The sequence below is a fragment of the Tursiops truncatus genome, chromosome 17, assembly GCF_011762595.2.
Source record: "Tursiops truncatus isolate mTurTru1 chromosome 17, mTurTru1.mat.Y, whole genome shotgun sequence".
Classification (NCBI taxonomy): Eukaryota; Metazoa; Chordata; class Mammalia; order Artiodactyla; family Delphinidae; genus Tursiops; species Tursiops truncatus.
In genome coordinates this window covers 30,732,057-30,756,950 of record NC_047050.1, presented here as the reverse complement: position 1 = coordinate 30,756,950, position 24,894 = coordinate 30,732,057, and the positions used below count along the sequence as shown (strand labels likewise).

The 24,894-nt window shown below is 32.8% G+C and overlaps 1 protein-coding gene across 1 annotated transcript in view; it reads left to right on the top strand.

Moving 5' to 3' along the window:
• MMP16 (matrix metallopeptidase 16) overlaps positions 1-24,894 on the top strand; it is a 342,034-nt gene that overhangs the window by 155,429 nt on the left and 161,711 nt on the right. Inside the window, exon 3 of the mRNA XM_019926341.3 lies at positions 8,772-8,894. Coding sequence (XP_019781900.1) covers positions 8,772-8,894 — 123 coding nt within the window. The remainder of the gene's footprint in view (positions 1-8,771; positions 8,895-24,894) is intronic.

Below are 24,894 nucleotides of genomic sequence, written 5' to 3'. Positions count from 1 at the left end.
GGGAGGGAGGGAGATGAAAGAGGGACGAGATACGGGGACATATGTATATGTATAACAGATTCACTTTGTTGTAAAGCAGAAACTAACACACCATTGTAAAGTAATTATACTCCAATAAAGATGTTAAAAATAAATAAATAAATAAATACATTACCTCTCCTAACATTTTTCATAGATACTTAAATATTGAATTTGATTTGAGTCTGTGAAAACAGAATGAAGAATTAATATAATGCATTCTGTGAGAATGAGAAACCTGTTATTAATATTGGGAATACAATTTTGATATTTTGGATCTACTGCCCTGTAATCATCGCAATTCTCTCTTAATAGTATACTATCAAAAGTTCATTTTAAGTCATAAGATACCTCTTATCCAAAATAAATATAGTGTTAAATTAATAAGCAAAACCTCCAGCAAGCCCTGTGTTTCATTGCTGTGTACAATACAGAACTCCATTTATATTGTACTCTATCCCAACAACTTAAAAAGCGCTCTGGACAAGCTTTCTTGTTCCCTAACGCAGAGCTGATACCTTCTAATTCACTTTTTTGGAAATTATGACACAGTTTTTAAAAATACAATAAATGGTGACTTGGGAAACAAATTATTTTAAATATGCTTATTACTAGATACTAAAATTGAGAGAGTGGAGTCCTATAAAAGGTGTCATTTGCGTTTCCCCCCACTTTTGAAAGCCCCTGCTAATCATTGAAAAGACTCAGGATGGATAAGTTTGATTCCCTAAAATAGCTAGAAAAAGGTCTTTGTCAGGACATAATGGAAGAGGAATGTGTGCAGGATTTATTTGGACCCTTCCTGTGGAAAGGGGTCTGAACAGCAGTATGAAGTAAAAAATGCAGAGGTGCAGAAAAAGACACGGGTCTTTTCCTGGCATACAGTGGCTCAGATTACAGACCAAAAGAAAGGAATGTGTCAGTGTGCAGGTGTTAAAGTAACATTTCTGTGAGCTATAGCATTATAAAGAAAAGATCAACTAAATAAGCAGCCTTAAATTTAAAACCAACCAGTTTTTCTGCTTGCTTTTTGTTTTTTTTCTTTAAAAGAGTTTTGTTCTAACTCAGTTATTTTGAAATTAAAAATACATCTTTCTCTTTAAAGAGAGTGTTACACTTGGTCGTTATTTCTATGTGAACCCATTAAAGCCTTGTTGAACCCTGGTCCTTTCCCTTCCTAGACTGTGATGCCTCCTCTGTCCTCTGTGTCATTCTCATTGTCACTCATACTAGAAACCCTGCTTCATACTAGAAGCAGCTTCATTTGCTTCCTGTCTGTTTTTTTCCACTGATGTATCCCCAGTCTTGGGGTATTGTTGCTCAGGGTACTCAGCTCAAATTATGTACCATTTTTGTAAGTGTAATCCCTATAATCATGCTACTTAAGCAATTTTCTGTGCTTCTGTAATATTAAATGAATGTGTGGTAACAATCCATGCTGAAATTGCATTCTATTATTTTACATAGTCAAATTATAATGTATGATTTTTTTCATCTAAGTCTTATTACATAAAATATGTAGTAAAATTAGAGACCTAGAATTATTCATCAGTATTAAAATAATGTCTTAGGATTCATTCATTCATTACGGCATTTAAATGCCATAAACATTTATCTAATTTTAGAGTCTTGTTGAAATCAATTGTTTTTAAATAAAGTAATTATATTCTTTTTTGGCAGACAGACATTTGGCGGATTCAATCTATAATTCTTGGGTAATGAAAAGTAATGATGCCAATTATAATAATCCCTATATTACATTGAAGAAATTAACCATTTTCATGCAACAAATCTGGTTAGTACCTTAAGTGGCATATTATATAGCTTTTGAATTAACATTGGTATTGGAGAGATAGTAGTGGTAAATACTTATACCATCCCCACCCAAAATGAGCTAATTATCATATGTTGCAATGGTTCTTTTAAATTATTGGTTACTTAGCTAATTTTAGTAAGCAAGCTCACTTAAATTCCTTAATAAGTGAATTAATCTATGTTATGCATAAAAATGCAGAGTTTTGCAAGGACGGAAAAGGATAGCAAGGCAATAATAAGAATGAGTCTAATATGTTTTTATAATATTAATAATAAGTATTTTAAAATTTTAGTTTATCTTTTTATGTGTGCACAATGTTATGCCCTGAAGCATACTTGATGGGATTTGTAAGGTGATCTTTCTTTCTGTTTTTATCTCTCTCTCTTTCTTTCTCTCTCTCCATATATATATATGTGTATGTGTGTGTGTATACACATACAAACATATATACATTTATACATGTATACTGGATGATCTTAGTAATTCTGTTTAATTTATTTAAATCATGCCCAGAAATTTGTCTTAATTAAAAATTATTTTAAGACTGAATAAGTAGCTTTATTCAAAGAATTATTATGAAACTGTAGTGATATTTGAACTCCTGATTTTGGAATTCAAGTATTTATTTAGATATATCAAGAACTACAAGTTTTTTGGTCTACTTATCCAGATGTTCCATGATTTTTTTTCTTTTGTCTAAATTATCAAGTTAAGACTCTTCATTTTCAATTTGGATATAAAAGATAGATCCATCAGTAATTAAAGATTTTTCTTTGTTATTTTTTAACATAACAATGGTACTCAAAGCTATAACATTATAGCATGGATCAGTCCACATCTTGGTAGCTGCAGAAGGTTGGTTAACAGCTAAATGAGCAGGGTCCTTAGAGCCCCATTCCAAAAGGTAAAAGGTGAGAGGTGAAAGCTTAAGAAAGAGGTGACGCTGTAACAGAGCTTTTGTTCACATTGCAGATCATGGAGGCTTAATACACTTATTCTCTGTGCTTGGGTTTTTAAGTACTTTAACTTTGCAGTTTCAGCTTTGGAAATAACGTGTGGGTCCATGCAGGCTGCTAATGAGTTGATAGAAAAAAGAAACTCTGGACCAGAGTGAGCTATCAGCCTATCTACATTTTGAGCCCTAAGTTAATTTTCTTTTGAAAAATCTTCTTCATTATTATTGAACTTGAATACAAGCAAAGCCTAAGGATTTTTAACATAATAAATATAAGCATATTTTAAAATTTCTAGAAAGATTTCTTGGGACAACTATAATCATAGGTATTACTCTTACCTTTCATTAGAACTTGGAAAAGTTTGGAGGATAGAAACCTGTTTAATATATTATGTTGATGAATATTTTCTAAGATTACTTATGCCTAAGGCACAAAATATATATTTTTGAGTATTTTTTCCCTTGGTAAAGGTAGATATATGTACACAGGGCCACTGTGTGGCACAGCCCCAACCCCAAAGCCAAAGAGTGGCATTCCCATCTTATTCTATTGAGGAGCTGCCTTCCTGCAGCCCCACTATAGGGGCATCAGGGGCATGGACTACAACTTGAAGGAGCTTCTTGGAGTCATGCAGTGGGCAGCCCTATATATTAGTTGGACATGAATGCCCAACTAATTAATTTCTTTTTTAACTGAAGCTAATGGATACTGTTTCCTATATAGTGGCTTTTAACATTACTGTAAACTTGCTTAGAAGATTATGGTTACTTTATTTACATAAAACAGAAGATAATGTGTCTGTTGGCATATTTGTTATCAAAATACTAAGAATATCCCTGTCTTGAATAACAAAGTGCTTTATGTCAACATACAAGTCAAAGTGAACTGAAAAATGTAGAAACATAGATATCTGTATGCTGCTGCTGCTGCTTCTACTACTACTAGTATAACTACTTCCTGATATTTTAAAAATAATATTAAAATTATAAGTTAATAATAATAGCAGTTACTATCTGCCAGGACCTGTTCTAAGTATTTCACCTGATTTAACTAATTGAATCCTCACATTAACTCAATAATAGTACAATCATTTCATTTTATAGAAGAGGAAACTAAGGAATAGAAAGAAACAGTAGACTGAATAATAGCACAGGGCTTGTGAGTCAGTGAAGCTGGATGGGAACCCTGGCAGTCTGGCTCTTGGATCCCTGCTTCCAACTTTTATAATGTAACTCCTCACAAGATAACTGATTTTTAGATATTTTTCATTTTTAAATTGAGTTAATTTAAACAAAGACATTAATGATCCACCAAACTAGTTTAAAAATGCTCCGTATTCTAAACAGTTAAACCAATACTGAATATCAGTATTATATTTATGAAAATTGGGGTGGTGCCGTGACTTACAACTTGAAATTACAAAATGTCTCTCTTGTAGCTCACTGCCCCCCACCCCCACCCCCACCCCCCGAGCCCAGTGCTCATTCCCCATGTCTTTGTTTGCTTTAGAATGTCAACTTAAAATTCTTAGCAAGGCTTCCCTGGTGGCGCAGTGGTTGGGAGTCCGACTGCCGATGCGGGGGACACGGGTTCGTGTCCCGTCTGGGAGGATCCCACATGCCGCGGAGCGGCTGGGCCTGTGAGCCATGGCCACTGAACCTGTGCATCCGGAGCCTCTTCTCTGCAATGGGAGAGGCCACAACAGTGAGAGGCCCGCGTGCCACAAAAAAAAAAAAAAAAAAATTCTTAGCAAATGAGTCAGTAAAGAAGCACAGGTATATGAGTGTGTGTTGACACACTGAAAAAATAAGTGTTTTAGCTATGATACTTTCACAAAAAAGTACGACTTGAAAATCACACACACACACACACACACACACACACACATACACTTCAACACCTTTCCTTTTCATATGATGTAGTTATTACCTTGGGTGAGACAATCAATTTTACTTTTGCATGCAAAAGTAAAATTGCACTCTTTACTTCTGCACTCTTGTGTATAGGTAAATATGGGATTTATCAAATTGATATATGAATGGAACTAACATTTTGGTGCATGATAACTAGAAATGAACTGCCAGACTCTAACTGAATAAGAAAATTAACATGCCAATTTTACATTTAATATTAGACAGCATTTAATTCATTGATGAATTCTAGTAAACACTGACCATTCTTGATATCACTGAGAACTTTAAAAATTGTAAGAGAAAGAAACAAATGCTTATAAAATTAAAGAACAAATGTTTGGAATCACATAAAAATCCCAAGGACAGATTTAGCTCAGATACTGTGTGACATATTTAGTGTCAAGATGTGCTCTGATCATGTTTTTGGGATTTTACATATTTTGATAATTAATACCTGCTAATATCTCTGTGCCAGAATATTTGGGTACATGTATTGGTGAAATTAACATAGAGCTATCTTGACCAACCCTCATTAAGTGTTCTTTGAATTAAATTACTAGTTTATATTACCTCATGCCTGTTCTTATGTTTATTTCTTACACTTAAGTCATCTACATTATGATTTAATTTTATATAAAGTTTCACACAACATCTCTCTGCATAGTAAGCATTTGTTCAAGGCACAGAGCTGTAAGAGTTACAAAGTCCTCAAGAAACATATAGGATAGTGAGGGAGATCGGTATGTGCAAAAAAAAATGCATGAAGACAGTTCATTTGCTTCATGTTCTTCACTGGAAGCTTCCCTGGGCACCGGTCCCATACAGGCGTCTCTGGTTTGACTCACAGGCTAGTAGAAGACAGAGACAGAGATGTACACATTGTAATATACACTATAATACATGCTGTGTTGAGATGGTAAACTGTACCTGTGGGAGTTGAATAATGAGGAGGATTAGGATTGTCACTGTAAATAAGGAGGCAAAAGTATTCCAGAGTTCACTGTATACAAAGGCAGAAAGAGGTTTGTTTCTGTAGAACTTGTGTGGATCTTGGGAAGCAGGGAGATGGGGGGCATCCTTGCTAAGTATGCCTGAATAAGATTCTGTCTATAAAAGAATTTCATACTTAGAATGTATAGTAAATACATCAGTGTTTTGAAAAGATTTATCTTTAGGAGTGAGAAGGCACTGTTGAGAGTAAGAGATACAGAGAAGTTTTAAAGGCAGAAGATACTACATCATGATTGATTGGATGTGAAGAGAGATCAGTGGAAGATGTTACCTGGATACCTGGCTTAGGCATTAGAAAGACTTTGGGCTGAGATAAGGTATCAGAAGAATTGGTGCAAATTTGGAGCTGAAAAATCATAATTTTAAATTACATGTAAAATTAGAAATGATGACAAGATAGCTAGATGGAGATGTGAGAAGACTTAACTAATTATATTTTTTTTTGTTTTTTGTTTTTTGTTTTTATCATGAATGTCTTACCTTAGACTGGAACTCAGCAAGAACCCCTTACCTTATCTTTTATACACACTTTTTTTTCATATATCTCAGCGTATTATAAAAGCCTAAAAATATTGTAAGATAAATGGATCAGGATAGAATGAGTAAATATATAAACAAATAGTTGGAACATAAGAAAGAATTATATGAAATGGGCAAAAGCTGAAGAAATACATAAGGAATTTAGCAGAAATATGTTTCAGCATAGGAATCTAATACTCATCCCTAAAAGCCCTGTCCTTTGGAAGATGCAATGTTTCATTGAGAAAACTTTTACTAGGTCCAACATATGCACAACTTAAAATGGAAATTTACATTAGTAAATTTAAATGTTTTCAATGGCTGTCTTCATCTTTTAACTTTATGTATTGTTAAAGTAATTTTAGAGAATATATCCTCATTGAAAACATATTTCATCTGATAATGTATCAGGATAAATACAAATTGTCAAATTTTATCCCACAATCCATTTCAAAATTATTTCTTTCCCTAGAGTGTTTACTTCAATATTTTCTTTAGCTAAATGTAAGTGTAATCACATCAACATTAAGTAAATTTATTCATATTTAATAATTATTTATTCTCACAGCACTTTCAGGGAGATGTCAGAATAAGTACTTGGTTAAGAAATATAATTTTTGTTGAGAGTATGATTAATGAAATAGCCATTGATAAAAGCCACTTAAATTATCATTAATTAATTAATATTAACCATTAATGCTTAATATTTTTTAGTTGAATATGTATCTAGATCTTACAGAATATAATAAAAATATGTTTTCATTAAAAAATGTCCCTATCCACCTATTTATTAAGCCTCTTTTAAATTTTAGAGGTTGTACAGGTACAGGGAGTATGTAGATCTCCTGCCCTTGAGTGTTTTACGCTCTAGTGAAATATATCTCAAACTTAGTGATTTAGAGCAGGAGTCCCCAACCCCACAGGCCACGGACTGTTAGGAACAGAGCCGCACAGCAGGAGGTGAGTGGTGGCTATCAAGCGAAGCTTCATCTGCCACTCCCCATTTCTCCTTATCATTTGCATTACCAACTGAACCATACGCCCCGCCATGGAAAAATTGTCTTCCGTGAAACTGGTCCCTGGTGCCATAAAAGGTTGGGGATTGCTAATTCAGAGTGGCCTGGGAGTTTTAGTTAAAAGTAAAAAATCTCAATTCTTGGCTCCAGAGACTTCAGTTCCATAGGTCTGTATAACTTTCTAGGCATTAGCATTTACAAGACATCTCATTTGGTTTGGAGACTTTAATAAAGGGAAAGAGTGATTTCCTGAAGTAACTCTACAATGCATCATAAACTAGGATGGAGTTTGTTAAGTCTGTTAACTGCAATGTCTACATTTTTCCTGGTAGGAGAATAAAAAAGGAGAAACATATAATGCTTATCAGAAAAGTGTTTTCTTTCTTAAAAAGTAAAAGTCATGCTTTCATTGTTGCATGATGTTATTCTTATGTTTATAAAAGCTAGTTAGCTGATTTATCCATGTAATATGTAAACTATTTCAGTCATTTTCATGAAATGGACATCTTTAGACAGTCATCTCTGCAGTCAATTATTTTCCATTTAAAGAGTATAGAAATTATTTGATGAAATATAACAAAAATTAATTATTTTGCTCATTTCCACTTTCTGAAGCCTGTAATGCTATGAAGATTCTGCTTCAGTTCTGTAATTGTTAAATTAAATGGGCTAATGGATGATAAAGCCATTCTGAGTCACTAAAGAAAAACTAATAAAAATCATGTCAATCTTTCTCCTTAGACAAGAAGCAAGACTACATAGAAAACATGACAATGGTCAAATGAGACTCTCTAGAAAAAAATTTAGACAACTATATCTATATAAGTATTAAAAATCAATAAATCAAAACCAGCATTTTATTTTCCCAATGTTAATATTTAAATTTTACTGGTGTCATACTAAACATTACATTCAGAAATAAATTTCTTAAGCAGTGAATTCAGTTACTATTAAAGGTTCAAAGAGAATGGCTGTTATTTGAAAATTGGGATAATGCTTAAAGTGTAAAGAAGAAAAAAGTGGAGAAAGGCAAATGTTATTCTAAACAACAATTTCCTTCTATTTAAGCTAGAAGAGAGTAGCATATATCTTCTTGATTCCTGGAGTTTAGGTCATGTAATAGATTTTAAAAATTGTTGAATGTTAAAGCTGAAAGAGACCTTAGTGAAAATTTATTTTAAAAAGTCTCATTTTCTGAATGAGACTTTCCCAAGGTCATACATCTGTTAACAGCAGATTCTAGTTAGAAGCATCAGAATACCTTAGTTTACAGTTAGCTCAAAATGAATTAGAAAGAAAAGTTATCTAAAGGATATGAGTTATAAACTAGTGATTCTTGATCATTCCAGAAAAAAAAAAATGCTTTCTACAATACTTAGATTCAAATTGCAAGAAAACTGACAAAATTCTCCTTTATGTTTTCCCGTTTTTATTACCACTGCCATAACTTCTCAATGGATTTCTCTTTGAAATTAATGATTAGCGTTGTTGGTAAATAACTGGAAAATATTGCTTTTTGCAGCTGGATGAAGAAGCCTCGATGTGGTGTACCTGACCAGACAAGAGGTAGCTCCAAATTTAATATTCGTCGAAAGCGGTATGCGTTAACAGGACAGAAGTGGCAGCACAAGCACATCACTTACAGGTAAAAGAGCTAATGATGAATTACTGTTTCTTTTCAATTTTTCACAACTATGTATTTCGACATTTTGTTTGAGATCTTATGCACACTGACTACATGGTAACATATAGTGATGTAATGTTAACATAAAAAAAAATTGCAATTGAGAAGAGAATAAATTGTCCATTTGGGGACCCTGTAGACAGACATTCCTTGAAATACTTTTGTAAGCTAGATCTTCCAGCTTCTTGAATAAATGTTAACATTCTGAAAGACTTTCAGATGAGTATTCTAACACACAACATTCTTTATCAAGTATTTATAATCTAAAAAATTATAAAATAATAAAGTATATAAATAATTGCAATTTAAACAATATATCTTTGAATTATTAACTAACTTTTGGTATCAGAGCAACCATTTAACTTTTTACAACAATGCAAATGGATCATCCTTTCTTGTCTTCAATGAAGCATGCTTAAGGGATGAGAGTATCTTCCAATCTGGAGTAGCAATTGCTGCTAGTTCATATTCATTCATTAACTGATTGAACAACGTTTTACTGAGTACCAGTTTGGACAAAGAACAGTGCTAGTTACTGGGGATATTACAATAAATAAAACATAGGGATTCCATCCATCCTCATGGAATTTACAGTCACGTGGAGAAGTTTAACAATCATATAAATGTGATGATGCCTGTTTTGAAAGAGAAGGAACAGGATGCAAGAGAAATGTAAACCATGTTTATTCAACCCAACTTAGAAAACCAGGGCTGGCCTCCCTTCTGTCTTGAGAGTAATATGGAGTATTAAAGGAAATTCTTTATATGATCACCTTAACAGATACAAAAATGCGTTCAAGAAAATTTAACCTCCATTTATGATAACTAGGAATCAAAGCAAAGACAGATAATCAGAAAAATGGCATCTACAAAAACAAAAATTACAGCTTCATTATGTATTTCACATATAATATGACAACTGTAACATGAGATGTTCGGAAAAAAATCGTTAAGTGAAACAACAAAAAATACCTGCTATCTCTATCTCCATCCAATAACATTGTGCAACTACTTATAGTTGTAAGGTAATAAAAGAGAATAAAAGATATAAGGATCTGTAAAGAAATAAAACTATCTTTAGTCACAGTTGTATCACTTTCTAACAGAACACCCAGAATAAACTCTAGATATTTTTTTTAGAAATAATAAAAGAATATATCCAGCTTTAAAAATAATTAGTAGATTTTATTTTTAGAGCAATTTTAGGTTTACAGAAAAGTTGAGCAGATAGTATGGGTAGTTCTCACTGCCCCACCTCTTCCCAGTATACACCCTCACATAGTTTCTCCCATTATTAAGATCTTAATTAGTATTAGATATTTGTTACAATTGTTGAGCCAGTATTGCTCTATTACTGACTAAAATCGATAGTTTACACCACAGTTCACTCTTTGTGTTGTAGTTTTATGGATTTTGACAAATGCATAATATCATATAGTATTACAGTGTCATACAGAATTAGTTTCACTGTTCCGAAAATCCTTTGTTGCACCTATTCATTCCGCTTCTCCTTAGGACACTACTGATGGTTTTAATGTCTCTATAGTTTTGCCTTTTCTAGAATGCCATATGGTTTGAAACACAGTTTGTAGCCATTTCAGACTGCTTTCCTTCACTTAATAATATGCATTTATTTCCTCGTCTTTTTGTGACTTGATAGCTCATTTCTTTTTATTACTGAGTAATATTCCATTGTATGGATGTGTCACAGTTTGCTTACCTGTTCACCTATTGAAGACTTCTTTGTTGCTTCCAGTTCTTGGCAATTATGAGTAAAGTTAGTATAAATGTGTGTGGGCTGGTTTTTGTGTGGACATTAATTTTCAACTTATTTGGCTAAATACCTGGGAGTATAATTTTGCTGATCATAAGGTAAGCCTATGGTTAGCTTTTTAAGAAACTACCAAACTATCTTCAAAGTGGCTAAACCATTTTGCATTACCACCAACAATGAATGGAAGTTACTGTTCCTCTACAACTTTGTCAGGATTTGGTGTTGTCAGTGTTCTGGATGTAACCATTCTAATACGTGGTTTCTCAAATTTTTAACTTGCAATTCCCTAATGCCATGTGAAGCTGAGCATATTTTTGTATGCTTATTTGCCATCTGTACATCTTCTTTTGTGAGATGACTGTTTAGATCTTTGCACCAACTTTTAATTGAGTTGCTATTTTAAAGGTTCTTTGTATATTTTGGATTACAAGTCTTTTATCAGATATGTTTTCAAATATGTTGTCTCAGTCTGTGGCTTGACATTCCATTCTCTTTTTAGTGTATTTTGCAGAGCAGAAGTCTTAATTTTAGTAAGGTAGAACTTATCAATTATTTTCATTTCTATATTGTGCTTTTGTTGTTATATCAAAAAAACATTGCCAAACAGAAGGTCACTTAGAATTTCTCCTATGTTATCTTCTAAAATTTTAATAGTTTGGCATTTACATTTAGGTCAATGATCCATTTTGAGTTTGTTTTTGGGAAAGGTGTAAAATCTATATTCATTTTTTTACATGTGGATGTTCAGTTGTTCCAGCACCACTGGTTGGAAAGACCATTCTATCTCCACTACCTTTGATCTTTTGTCAAAGATCAGTTGCCTATGTGCGTGGGTAAATTTTGGTGCTCTTTATTCTGCTTCATTGATCTATGTGTCTATTCATAAACCAATATCACACTTTCTTGATTACTGTGGTTTAGAGTAAGTCTTGATATCAGATAGTGTCAGTTTTCTGATTTTATTCTTCTTCTTCAGTATTATGTTGTGTTTTCAGAGTCTCTTGCCTTCCCATATAAACTTTAGAATCGGTTTGCCATTACAGGCATTCCTCAGAGATATTCTGTGTTCAGTTCTAGATCAACAAAATAAAGAGAATATAGCAATCAAGCTCATATAGCAATCAAGCGATGTCTTGAAATTTTTGGTTTCCCAGTGCATATAAAAGTTGTTTACACTATATTACAGTTTATTAAGTGTTCAGTAGCATTATGCCCAAAAGCACAATGAGCATGCCTTAGTTAAAAGTACTTTATTGATAAAACATGCTAACCTTCAGCTGTTGATGGCTACTGACTGCTCAGGGTGGTGGTTGGTGAAAGTCAAGGTGGCTGAGGCAAGTTCTTAAAAGAAGACAACAATGAAGTTTGCCACATTGATTTACTCTTCCTTGTATGAATAATTTCTCTCTAACATGCAGCGCTGTTTGTAGCATTTACCCACAGTAGCACTTTCAAAATTGGAGTCAAGTCTCTCAAACCCTGCCACTGTTTTAACAACCAAGTTTATGTCATATTCTGAATGCTGTTTTTTTTGTTATGTCAATAATCTTCATAGCATCTTCACTAAGAGTAGATTCCATTTCAAGAAACCACTTTGCTCATCAGTAAGAACCAACTTCTCATCATTTAAAGTTTTATCACGGGATTGCAGCAATTTAATCACATCTTTAGGCTCATGTTTCATTTTAATTCTCTTGTTATTTCCACCACATCTGCAGTTACTTCCTCCACTGAAGTCTTGAACCACTCAAAGTCATCCATGAGGACTGGAATCAATTTCTTCCAAACTCCTGTGAATATTGATATTTTATCTCTTTCCATGAATCACAAATGTTCTTAATGGCATAAAGAATGGTGAATCCTTTCCAAAACATTTTCAGTTTACTTTACCCAAATCCTTCAGAGGAATCACTATCTATGGCAGCTATAGCCCTACAAAATGTATTTCTTAAATAATAAGACTTGAAAGTTGAAATCACTCCTTGTTCCAAGGGCTGCAGAATGGATGTTGTGTTAGTAGGCATGAAAACAACATGAATCTTGTATATCTCCATCACAGGTCTTGGGTGACCAGGTGAATTGTTAATAAGCAGTAATATTTTGAAAGAAATCTTTTTTCTGAGCACTAGGTCTCAACAGTGGGCTTACAGTATTCAGTAAACCATGTTGTAAACAGATGTATTGTCATCCAGGCTTTGCTGTTTTACCCATAGAGCACAGGCAGAGTAGTTTTAGCATAATTTTAAGGGGCCGAGGATTTTTGAAATAGCAAATGAACATTGGTTTCAACTTAAAGTCACCAGCTGCATTATCCACTAGCAAGAGAATCAGCTTATCCTTTCAAGCTCTGAAGTCAGGCATTAAGTTCTCTTCTCTAGCTATGAATGTCCTAGATAGCATCTTCTTCTAATATAATAAAGCTGTTTCATCTACATTGAAAATTTAATGTTTAACGTAGCAATCTTTATTAATTATCTTGGCTAGATCTGGATAACTTGCTGAAGCTTCTGTATCAGCACTTGTTGCTTCACTTCGTGCTTTTATGTTATGGATATAGCTTCTTTCCTTAAACCTCATATACCAACCTCTGTTAGCTTCAAACTTTTCTTCTTCAGCTTCCTCACCTGTCTCAGCCTTCACAGAATTAAAGAGAGTTAGGGCCTTTCTCTGAATTAAGCTTTGGTTTAAAGGAATATTGTGGCTGGTTTGATCTATGTAGACCATTAAAACTTCCTCCATATAAGCAATAAAGCTGTTTTGCTTTCTTATTATTTGTGTGTTCACTGGAGTAGCACTTTTAATTTCCCTCAAGAACTTTTCATTTACTTTCATAGCTTAGCTAACCATTTGGGGCAGAGGTCTAGCTTTTGTCCTATCTCAGCTTTTGACATGCCTTCTAAACCTAATCATTTATTACTTTTACTTAAAGTGAGAGATGTGTGATTTTCCCCTCACTTGAATACTTAGAGACAGTTGTTAGGTAATTAATTAGTCTAATTTCAATATTGTTGGGCCTCAGGAAATAGGGAGGCCCAGTGAGAGAGAGAGCAATAGTGGAATGTCAGGTCAATGGAGCAGTCAGAACACAGACAACATTTCTTAACTTCACTGTTTTATGTGGGAGTGGTTCATGTTACCCCAAAACAATTACAGTAGTAACATCAAAGATCACTGTCACAGATCACCATAACAAATATAATAATAATTTAAAAGTTTGAAATATTGCGAGAATTACCAAAATGTGACACAGAGACACAGTGAGCAAATGCGTTTTGAAAAATGGTGCCAATAGACTTCCTCAACATAGGATTGCCACAAACCTTCAATTTATAAATAACACAATATCTGTGAGGCACAATAAAACAGGGTATGCCGGCACCCATGAAATAATTTAGCAGGACTTTTATTGTGAACGCCTTGAATATACAGATCATTCTGGGGAGAACTGACATCTTAATATTGATTGTTACCATTAATGAACATGAATATTTCCCCATTTGTTTAGGTTTCTGATTTCTTTCCTCAGAATTTTATACTTTTAATCTTATAAATCTTTTGTATATATCTTAGTCCATTTGGACTTCTATAACAAAATACCATGAGTGGCTTATAAACAGCAGAAATTTATTTCTCACAATTCTGGAGGCTGGGAGTCTGAGATCAAGGTGCCAGCATAGTTGGTGCCCTCTTCTAGGTCACAAACTTCTTGGATATTCACATACATAGCAGAAGGGCTAGAGATATTTGTGGGACACTAATCCCATTCATGAAGGTTCCATCTTCATGACCTAAGGACTTCCCAAAGGTCCCATCTCCTAATATTATCATCTTTGTGGGTTAGGATTTTAACATATGAATTTTAGGGGGACAAATATTCAAACCATACTCACATATTTTGGATAGATTTATTTCTAAGGATTTCTTTAAATATTTTTTGTACTATAAGTTGTATTGTGTTTTAGATTTCAAATGCTAAATGTTTATTACTGATATATAAGATAGCAATTGACTTTTGTATATTAACCTTGTAGCCTAGAATTTTGCTATAAATCACTCAGTTCAGGATATTTTTTTGGTCAGTTCATTTATATTTTCTACATAGAAAATCATGTCATCTGAAAACAAGGATAGTTGTTGTTTTTTTTAATTCCCAATCTGTATTGCTTTTATTTCCTTTGCTTATTTTATTGCATTAGCTACTGCTTTCAGTGCAATGTTGAATAGGAGTGCTGGGAGCAGACATCATTGCCTTTTTCCTAGTCTTTAAGGGAAAAGCATGTAATTCCTCACCATTAAGTATAATATAAGCTACAGGCTTTTTGTTAGATGTTTAATCAAGTTGAGGAAGTTCTCCCATTCCTAGTTTGCTGAATATTTTTAGTATGAGTGGGAGTTGTCTTTTGTCAAATGCTTTTTCTGTATCTATGCTATGATTGTATGTTTTTTCTTCTTTAGCCTTTTAATGTGATTGATTTGCTTAATTAATTTTCAAATGTGGAATGAGACTCTCATGCCTGGGCTAAATCCCACTTTGGCATGGTGAATAATTCTTTATATACATTGTAGAGTTTGATTTGCTAATTTTTGTTTAGGATTCCTACATCTATGTTCATGAGTAATATTGATAAGCGGTTTTCCTTTCTTGTAACGTCTTTATCTGGTTTTGGTAGTAGGGTAATGCTAGTTTCATAGAATGGGTTAAGAATTCTATTTTCTGGAAGAAATTTAGAGAATTGGTATGATTTCTTCCTGAAATGTTTAGTAGACTTCACCAGTGTAACCGTTTAGACCTAGTTCTTTTTTTTTTTTTTTTTGGAAGGGTATTAATTTCTAATTCAATTTATTTAATTGATATAGGACTGTTCAGATTACCTATTTCTCTTTGTAGAAGTTTTTATAGATTGTGTCTTTTAAAGGAGTTGTTCTGTTAAATCAGTAATAGCCTTTATAGGCTGCCTTAACAAAAACCTTGGTGGCTTAGACATCAGGAATTAAATTTCTCACAGTTTAGGAGCTTAGAAGTCTAAAATTGAGGTGCTGTCAGTGTCCTTTTCTGGTAAGGCCTCTTTTCCTGGTTTTTAGATGGCCACCTTCTCACTGTGTCCTTATCTGTGTCCTTTATAGGTCAGTTTTAGACCTATAAAGCTTACACAACTATGTTTCCTCTGTGTATGGTTGGAGAGAAAGAGATTTCTGGTGTCTTCTTCTCTTCTTATAAGGACACCAGACATACAGAATTAGGGTCCAACCTGTGACTTTATTTACTATCAAGTACCTCCTTAAAGTCCCTATCTCTGAATACAGTTACATTGAGAGTTAGGGCTTTAATATATGAATTTGGAGGTACACAATTCAGCCCATGACATCATCTAAGTTATCACATTTATGGACATACACTTGTTCATAGTATTCTTTTATCATCCTTTTAATATTCATGGTATCAGTACTGATGTGTCTTCTTTCATAACTGATAATAATTTGTGTCTTCTTTTTTTTTATTTAGTCTGGCTAGAGGTTTATTAATTATATTAATCTTTTCAGAGAAATGGCTTTAATTTTTTTTTCTGTATTGTTTTCCTGTTTTCAGTTTCATTGATTTCTGTTCCAACTTTATTTTTCTTCTGTTTGCTTTTTTTTCCCCTAATTTCCTAAGATGATAGTTTAGATTAATTACTTTTATCTTTCTTTGCCTCCTAATATGCATTTAATGCTATATATTGTATTTTAAGCACTGTTTTTGCTGCATCCCACAAATTTTGATAAGTTGTATTGTCGTTTTAATTTAGTTCAAGTAATATTAAAATTTCCTTGAGATCTTCGTTCTTTGACTCACATGTTACTGATAAGTATGCTGCTGTATCTCCAAGCATTTTGAGATTTTCCCTAGTATTCTTGGTGAATGTTCCATGTGAGATTGAGAGTAATGAGTATTCTGCTGGTTTTGGATGAAGTGTTCTATACATGTTGATTAGATAAAGTTGATTAATGATGCTGTTCAGTTCAACTATATCCTTACTATTTTCTATCAGCAGGGTCTGTCAATTACTGATAGAGTGGTGTTGAAGTCTCCAACAAATGGTACACTTGCCTTTTTCTTCTTGAAGTTCTATCAGTTTTTGCCTCATTTATTTTGTTGCTCTGTTGTTAAACATATATATATTAAGGTTTGTTACACCTTGGAAAAATTGACACCTTTATCATTATGTAATGCCCCTCTTTATCTCTGATAATTTACTTTGCTCTGAGGAAGATTTTGTCTGAAAATAATATAGCTACTATGGTTTTATTTTGATTATTGTAGCATGGTATATTTTTTATCCTCCTATTTTTAACTGTCAAAATCTACATATGTAAGGTGAGTTTCTTGTAGACAACATAAAGTTGGGGATTTTTTATTTTTTTTAAATCCACTCTTATCGTCTTTATCTTTTCATTGGTATATTTAGGCTATTCACATTCCAAGTAGTTATTTATATAGTTAAATTAATATCTACTATATTTGTAACTTTTTGCTGCCCATTGCTGTTGTTCTTTGTTTTGTGGATTTTGTTTTGCTTTTGTTTTTATATTTCCTCTTTTTCTACCTTTTCTGGTCATATTGAGCATTGTATATGTTACCATTTTCTATTAGCATATCAATATTCTTCTTGCTTGGTTCATATACTTCTTGCTTAGATGGTTTTTGAGGAGAAGTCTAATTGAATTGGTATCTTTGTTCCTCTGTAGATAAGGTGTTTTTCCCCCCTCTGGCTTCATTCAAGGTTTTATCTTTGTCTTTGGTTTTCTGCAGTTTGAATATAATATGTCTGCATGTAGATTTTTTCTCTGAAAGTCCTGGATCTGTGGTTTGGTGTGTGACATTATTTGAAATATGTCTCTGTTCATATCTCTCTTCTTCTTCTAGTATTCTCATTATGTTCTGTTACACTTAAATGTCCCATAGTTCTTGGATGCTCTGTTCTGTTTTCCAGCCTTTTTTTTTTTTTCCTTTGCTTTTCAATTTGGGAAGTTTCAACTGAGTTATTTTCAAGTTCACTGATTCTTCCCTTGGTTATATAGTCTTATGATGAACCTGTCAGAGACATTTCTATTAATATATATATATAAATATATATATATTTTTAGCATTTCCTTTTAATTCTTTCTTGTAGTTTCCATCTCTCTGCTTATATTACTCATGTGTTTTTTTCTTGTTGTCCACTTTTCCCATTAGAACCCTTAGGATGCTGATCATATTTAATTCAAATTTCTGATCTGATAATTCAAAATCTCTGCCATAAAGAGTCTGGTTCTAATGATTCTTTTGTCTCTTCAGTCTGTGTTTTCTCTTGACTTTTAGCATGTTATTAATTTTTTTTGAAAGCCAGACATGATATATTGGGTCATGAAACTGAGATAATAAGCCTTTAGTGTGAAGTTTCATGTTCATCTGCTTAGGAGTTTGGCTGTTTATTTTTTCTTGTAGCTGTAGGTGTTGGAAGCTTCATTTTCTTCTACTGGCCTAGTTTTTGTCTCCCATGTTGTCTCTGAATATCCTAGAAGCTCTTTCTTAAATAAACTTTGTGTCTTGCAGCTTTCTAACTTGTAATCCACTGTTATTATACTGAGCCTTGTTGGTGTAGTGTAAAGTATTGGGGTGAGGAAGCAGTCTATAATCCTGTGATTAAATGTCAGTTTTTTAGGTGGACTTGACTTTTGGGGATCTTACACCCAGAATATTAGCATAGCCTTTTACTTCTTTTCTTCTACTATATCAGACAGGAATGATTCAGGGACTTTTGCTTCTGATTCTTCGTACTCTTCTGTGTCTCCAGTTTTGGGGGTGGAACTTTGCCCTGTAACTGCAATTCTCTGATGGAGCTATGAAGTGTTGTTTAGTTTTTGTTTGCTTAGCTTTTTTGTCTTATTGTGAGGTTGGGAGTGACAGCTTCCAAGCTCTTTACATGTCAGAACAGAAACTGGAAATTTTTTACAAGATCAATATACAAAGTAAACCGGCACACACACAGAGTATAATCTTTACAAAAATAACATTTAAAATAGACACAAAAGTATAAGTAAAGAATAAATCTACAAAAGATGTGTAAGCCCTTTAAGAAGAAAATTAGGAACTTTTATTGAAAGACATAAAAAGACCAAAAATAAATGTAGAGATATATTTTGCTCTTAATAGAAACTCTCAATATAATGAAAGTTCAGATCTTCCACAAATTCAATGCAATTTTAACAAAATTCCCAGTAATATTTTTTGTATAATTTAACAAACTGACTCAAAAATCTCTGAGGATTAGTGAAGGCCCAATATTAATCAAAATGTTCCCACTTACTAGATATGAAGACTTTCTTTAAATCAATACAAATTAAGGCAATATGTGGTGTTAGCACAGAGATAGACAAATAGTCCAACAGTGCAGACAAATGATCACAGAAATAGACCATTCATGTATTAAAAAATTGATTTATGCCAGAGCAGTCCTTGTAGATCAGTGAGGAAAGGATGGGCTATTTTACTTATTAACTTATTCTGTGATAATTGGTTATCTATACAGAAAACAATGAAATTAGGTTCTTACCTCATGCCATAGAAAAATCAATAAATACCAACTGGATTAAAGTATAATCAATTTTAGACCTATAAAGCTTACACAACTATGTATATTGATATTTATTTTTTTCCATTTCAGATTTTATTCTTTTTCTGACCTGATTTCCAAACTCTTGACAGTGTACCCTGTTTAGTGTCTCTGCATCCTTAGGTACTACCTACACCATTCAATTTTAAAAGAAAGAAAGAGAGAAACTAAGAGCCATTAGGTTCAGAACAGATCATAGTTCAATCTATGTTGTATCCCTATACTGACAATTGTCTCAGTTAGTTTTGAATTTTCAAATAATTAGGTGTTTATCCCTGTAAACTTCCAGATTATTTTTTAATGTTTGATTATTGATATGCACATAATGTGGTCAAGAGTTTTGGAGTAAGAAAAGTCTGGATTTTCATTCTGGCTCTGATACTTGCTACCTGTAAAACCAGGATCAAGTTACTTATTTTTCCAAGTCTCATTTTCCCTGTGTGTAAAGTGAGTATTGTAACAATACCTGCCTCACAGGCTTAGGAGACAATAAGTCAGATAGTAGGGAAAAAAACCAAAAACAGCATAGTGCTTGAAACTCAGTGTTTAATAAATGCCGATTATTATCTTAACTCCTTTAATTTATCAAACAAATCCCAGAAATTGTTGAGAATATTATAACAGGATAAGAGAAAGTTGGGAGTGAGAGCTAAAGATATTACCTTCTAAAGTTAATATATATAAGGTGTTAAGAAGTTGCCTTGTATATAATAGGTAGTAAATAGTATCATTTGCTACTACTTTTTTTTTTTTTACTATGTTTAGGAAAATAAATACAAAATATGACATTGGAGCTCAAAATGATTACAGAATGTGCCATTACAGAATAAAGACAGGAGTTGGAATGGGGGTGGTAGAATCTAGGTTTTATTAGATTGCAAACTCATTATGAGCCAACAGTATAATGTGGCTCAAAAAGAAAAGCTAGACTGTCCATAGTAGATTTATAGAAAGCAAAGTGTTCAAAGCAGTGGAGATGCTAATTTTATCTCTGCTTTGTTGGCCATGCCTTACCTGATGTATCTTTTTTTCTTTGGGCCACCACATTTTCTGCTGCTTCTTGACAAATTAATGTACACTTCTAAAAAGAAATCAAAATACTAAGAGATCTTGAATGCAGGTTGCATGAGGAAGAGCTTAAGATTAGAGACAAGTATTCTTAACATGATGGAAAGAATATTTAAGGGAGAAATTTCCTGTTATTTTCAAATACTTAAATATCTTTTTTATTTTAATTAATTAATTTATTTTTGGCTGCATTGGGTCTTCCTCGTTGCACGGCTTTCTCTAGTTTCAGTGAGCAGGGCCTACTCTTCATTATGGTGCATGGGCTTCTCATTGCGGTGGCTTCTCTTGTTGTGGAGCACAGGCTCTAGGCATGTGGGCTTCAGTAGTTGTGGTACACAGGCTCAGTAGTTGTGGCTCGTGGGCTCTAGAGTGCAAGCACAGTAGTTGTGATGCACGGGATTAGTTGCTCCGCAGCATGTGAGATCTTCCCAGACCAGGGCTTGAACCCGTGTCCCCTGCATTGGCAGGCGGATTCTTAACCACTGTGCTACCAGGGAAACCCTATTTTCAAATACTTAAAGGCTTTAAGAGAAATCTAATATTTTGAGCTATCAGAAAATTAAATCATCCATCCTACAATTCTTTTTTCATCATTGGAAACATATAAACCAGGAAATTTATTCACTTGTCAGGGAAATTAGAGAACATTTGTGGAATGGTTGGAAAGTTCAATTATATAACTTTAAGATCTCTTCCTATCTTTAAAATGTGGGATTGAAAGGAACTTTCTATAATCAGTCCATTTAAAGGGAATGTCTAGGCCCCTACGCCTTCCACTTAAATGACCTCAATGTTTGATGCCTAGAAATGGGAACTTCTGAGGTTGTATCACTTACGTATTCTTAGGGATATATATAACTTTGGCTGATGCATAATATATATGCTGGTTATAACTGTAATACAAGTACTGGTGACCATTCATCTCTTACTTGAATTTTTATGATCAATTTCCTTTTGACAAATTTTGCTTCTTGGATAATCAGGTGTATTTAATTCAATAAATGATTATTGAACAGCATTATGTGGCAGAACTGTCAATAGACAGATGAGTTAGGCAAGGCCCCTGCTCCCATGGAGAATGTAGTCTAGTATGGGAGACAGGTATGTAAGTGAATAATTGTAAAATAGTATATTGTATGTTACTTCAAGACCATACAGGAGCTCCATTTAATCAGAGAACATATCCATTTTATGCTCCCCAGCACCTAGTAGAGTGTCTGCTGTGTATTAGGTCCTCAAAAAATAGTTGTTGAAAAAATTAATGAATTTTTAGTAGTCTTTGGTTAAACTTTATTCAAAATAATAATAGGATCTTAATGAGTAACATCATTTTTTATCAAGTAGATATTTATTTCTCAGGTTTACTGAATATTATATAAAGTAGATTTAGCCTAAATTCCTTTTCTCTATAAAATATGAACTCCAAAATAATAACTTATATAATAAATGACCAATGGGATAGGTAATCAACTGCCAGATGCATCTATTTTAAAAAATTATAGTATATTACTGGACATATACCCTGAGAAAACCATAATTCAAAGACTCATGTACCAAAATGTTCATTGCAGCTCTATTTACAATAGCCAGGAGATGGAAACAACCTAAGTGTCCATCATCAGATTAATGGATAAAGAAGATGTGACACATATATAGAATGGAATATTACTCAGCCGTAAAAAGAAACGAAATTGAGCTATTTGTAATGAGGTGGATAGACCTAGAGTCTGTCATACAGAGTGAAGTATGTCAGAAAGAGAAAGACAAATACCGTATGCTAACACATATATATGGAATTTAAGAAAAAAAATGTCATGAAGAACCTAGGGGTAAGACAGGAATAAAGACACAGACCTACTAGAGAACGGACTTGAGGATATGGGGAGGGGAAAGGGTAAGTTGTGACAAAGCGAGAGAGAGGCATGGACATATATACACTAACAAACGTAAGGTAGATAGCTAGTGGGAAGCAGCCGCATAGCACAGGGAGATCAGCTTGGTGCTTTGTGACCACCTGGATGGGTGGGATAGGGAGGGTGGGAGGGAGGGAGATGCAAGGGGGAGGAGATATGGGAACATATGTATATGTATAACTGATTCACTTTGTTATAAAGCAGAAACTAACACACCATTGTAAAGCAATTATACTCTAATAAAGATGTAAAAAAAAATTATAGTATATTAATGAGTATTCATAATGTATTAATGGATCTGATAGTATTATGTTATATTATATTAAATTAATTAGTATTGATTTTCCCAGTAAATTCTTCCTTTAGCTAACCTTGATTTTAAATCCATGCTTCTGTGACTACTAAGGATACAACCCTAAAAGTTATTATTTTACTTTAACAATATATGCAGAAAAAAGAAAGCTAGAAATTGCTAAAGAATAAGGAGTTCCTTCCCAGAGATATTTCTCACCATTCTCTCTAAACCCAATGAGCTCACTGAACTTGATTATCCTATTGACAAACTTGTGTATCCAGAGGATACACAGCAAGCTGAGAAACAGAAACTATTTAAATAAGACCCAAAGTAATATGTACCTAGGTCTGCCCTACCTGGAAAGCTAGCATCTTTGGAAATAGTTAAATATTTAATGTTAGCTTTCCTAGAGGGACTCCATAGTCAATCTCCACTCTGATGATTTCTTGTATTTAAAAAAAACGTGAAGTCACATCAACTATACAAACATAATATGGGTAAAAGTAAGTTAGTCTATTTAGTTCTCCTCTGATAGAACATTTTAATACATTCTGAATAAGGATCTTCTAATAATTTAAATATGTAGTTTATTATTTTTACTCTGTTATATTCTTAGAAATTGTCTACTTTCCTAGTTATGATAAATTCCATTTACTTGCTAATCTTTTTTAATAAAATGTTAGTATGCTTTTCTGAACAACTATTTTTATTTATTGAATTGAGTAAATGGTATTTAACCCTGGTCATACCAAAATATCTTGACATAAGCATATCATATAACTTCTGTATCTTAACTAAATACCGAAGTATTCAGTTTTATTTTTTCTTACTTTGAAAATTAGAGATAAAACAGTACCCAAAATTTGAAAAAGATTGATCACTCTATCAAAATTTTAGGAGGAAAGAGTCATTATTAGTATGTAGAATTTTTATTGAAGAAATTGGTATGCATCCAATGATACTGAAACTAGAGAATTCTGACTTTACATAGTAATTTTAGGCATTGGGTAACATGTACTGTCTCCTGAATACCTAAACAGAGTTTACTTGATTTGAAAATGATGAAACCTTTGGCAATGTCCTTGTTACACATTTCCCATAACTTCTATTCAAATGAACAAATATTTGATTATTTTACATTTCATATTAATTTATTTTACAGAACTAATGAAGCAAAATAATTCCTACAGTTCCATGAGTAAAGAAAACACATACATATTTTGGTAGAGTTTTGTTAATAAGCCTCTTTCTCCCCAGATTTATTGTTTCTCTAAACGTCAAATTCTAACACTTTTTAAAATTACCCTAGAAATAGTGAAGTAAACTTAATATCTCACTTATCATGGAGAAATTTATGTATTGCTATTGAGAACTGTAAAGCAGAGTTCAAGCTTCTTTTAACTTTGAATATGTAATACCAAACACCAAAATATTTAGTTTTTTTCTTACTTTCATGTTAGAGATAAATTAATACTCTAATTTTGGAAAACAGTCATCACTCTATTAAAAACTTGAAAGGGAAATACTCCATTATTAGTACCTAAATTTTTTATTAAATGAATTGGTAGCGATTCAATGAAATTAAACCTAGAGAATCCTGACCTTACACAGTAACCTTAAAAATAAATTAACATACTTTGCCTTCAGTACCAATTATTCTGATGAACAATGATGTCTTGAATTTCCCACTTCATCAATTTTATTATGCAGGGTTGTATAAGACATGATTGTTAAAGATTATATATATGTGTATATATATATATATATATATATATATATATATATATATATATATATATATATATATATTTTAGGTAAATGTTACAAAATTTACCAAACTGAAGGCTTAAAAGAATGAGTGAAATAGCATAATGAAAAAACCCAATAGAGAATTCAAAAAATGAAAACAATTGTCTTATTAAAATGGAAAATATGTTCACTATAACCACTCTATTTCCACAAAAAAAGACAAAGTAAAAGCACTTTAAAATTAAATTAGTTTGTTTTTCAAATATAACCTTCATTTTATTTATTTTATAGTATTGTCTTTATTTTGCAAGTATATATTAACAATTTTGTGTATTACGTATTAGAATATTAAGAATAACAGTGTTTACTCTTAATATCATATGATGTCTCTGTGCTCTTTATTATTTCAGTTATTAGTAAATACAAAATATCTCTCAATGGCATAAAATTTCTAAGTTGGTTTTTGTGTGTACCTAATTCAGAATTCCAGCTCTAACTCTGAAGTACACTAATGTGTCTTGTATTTTTT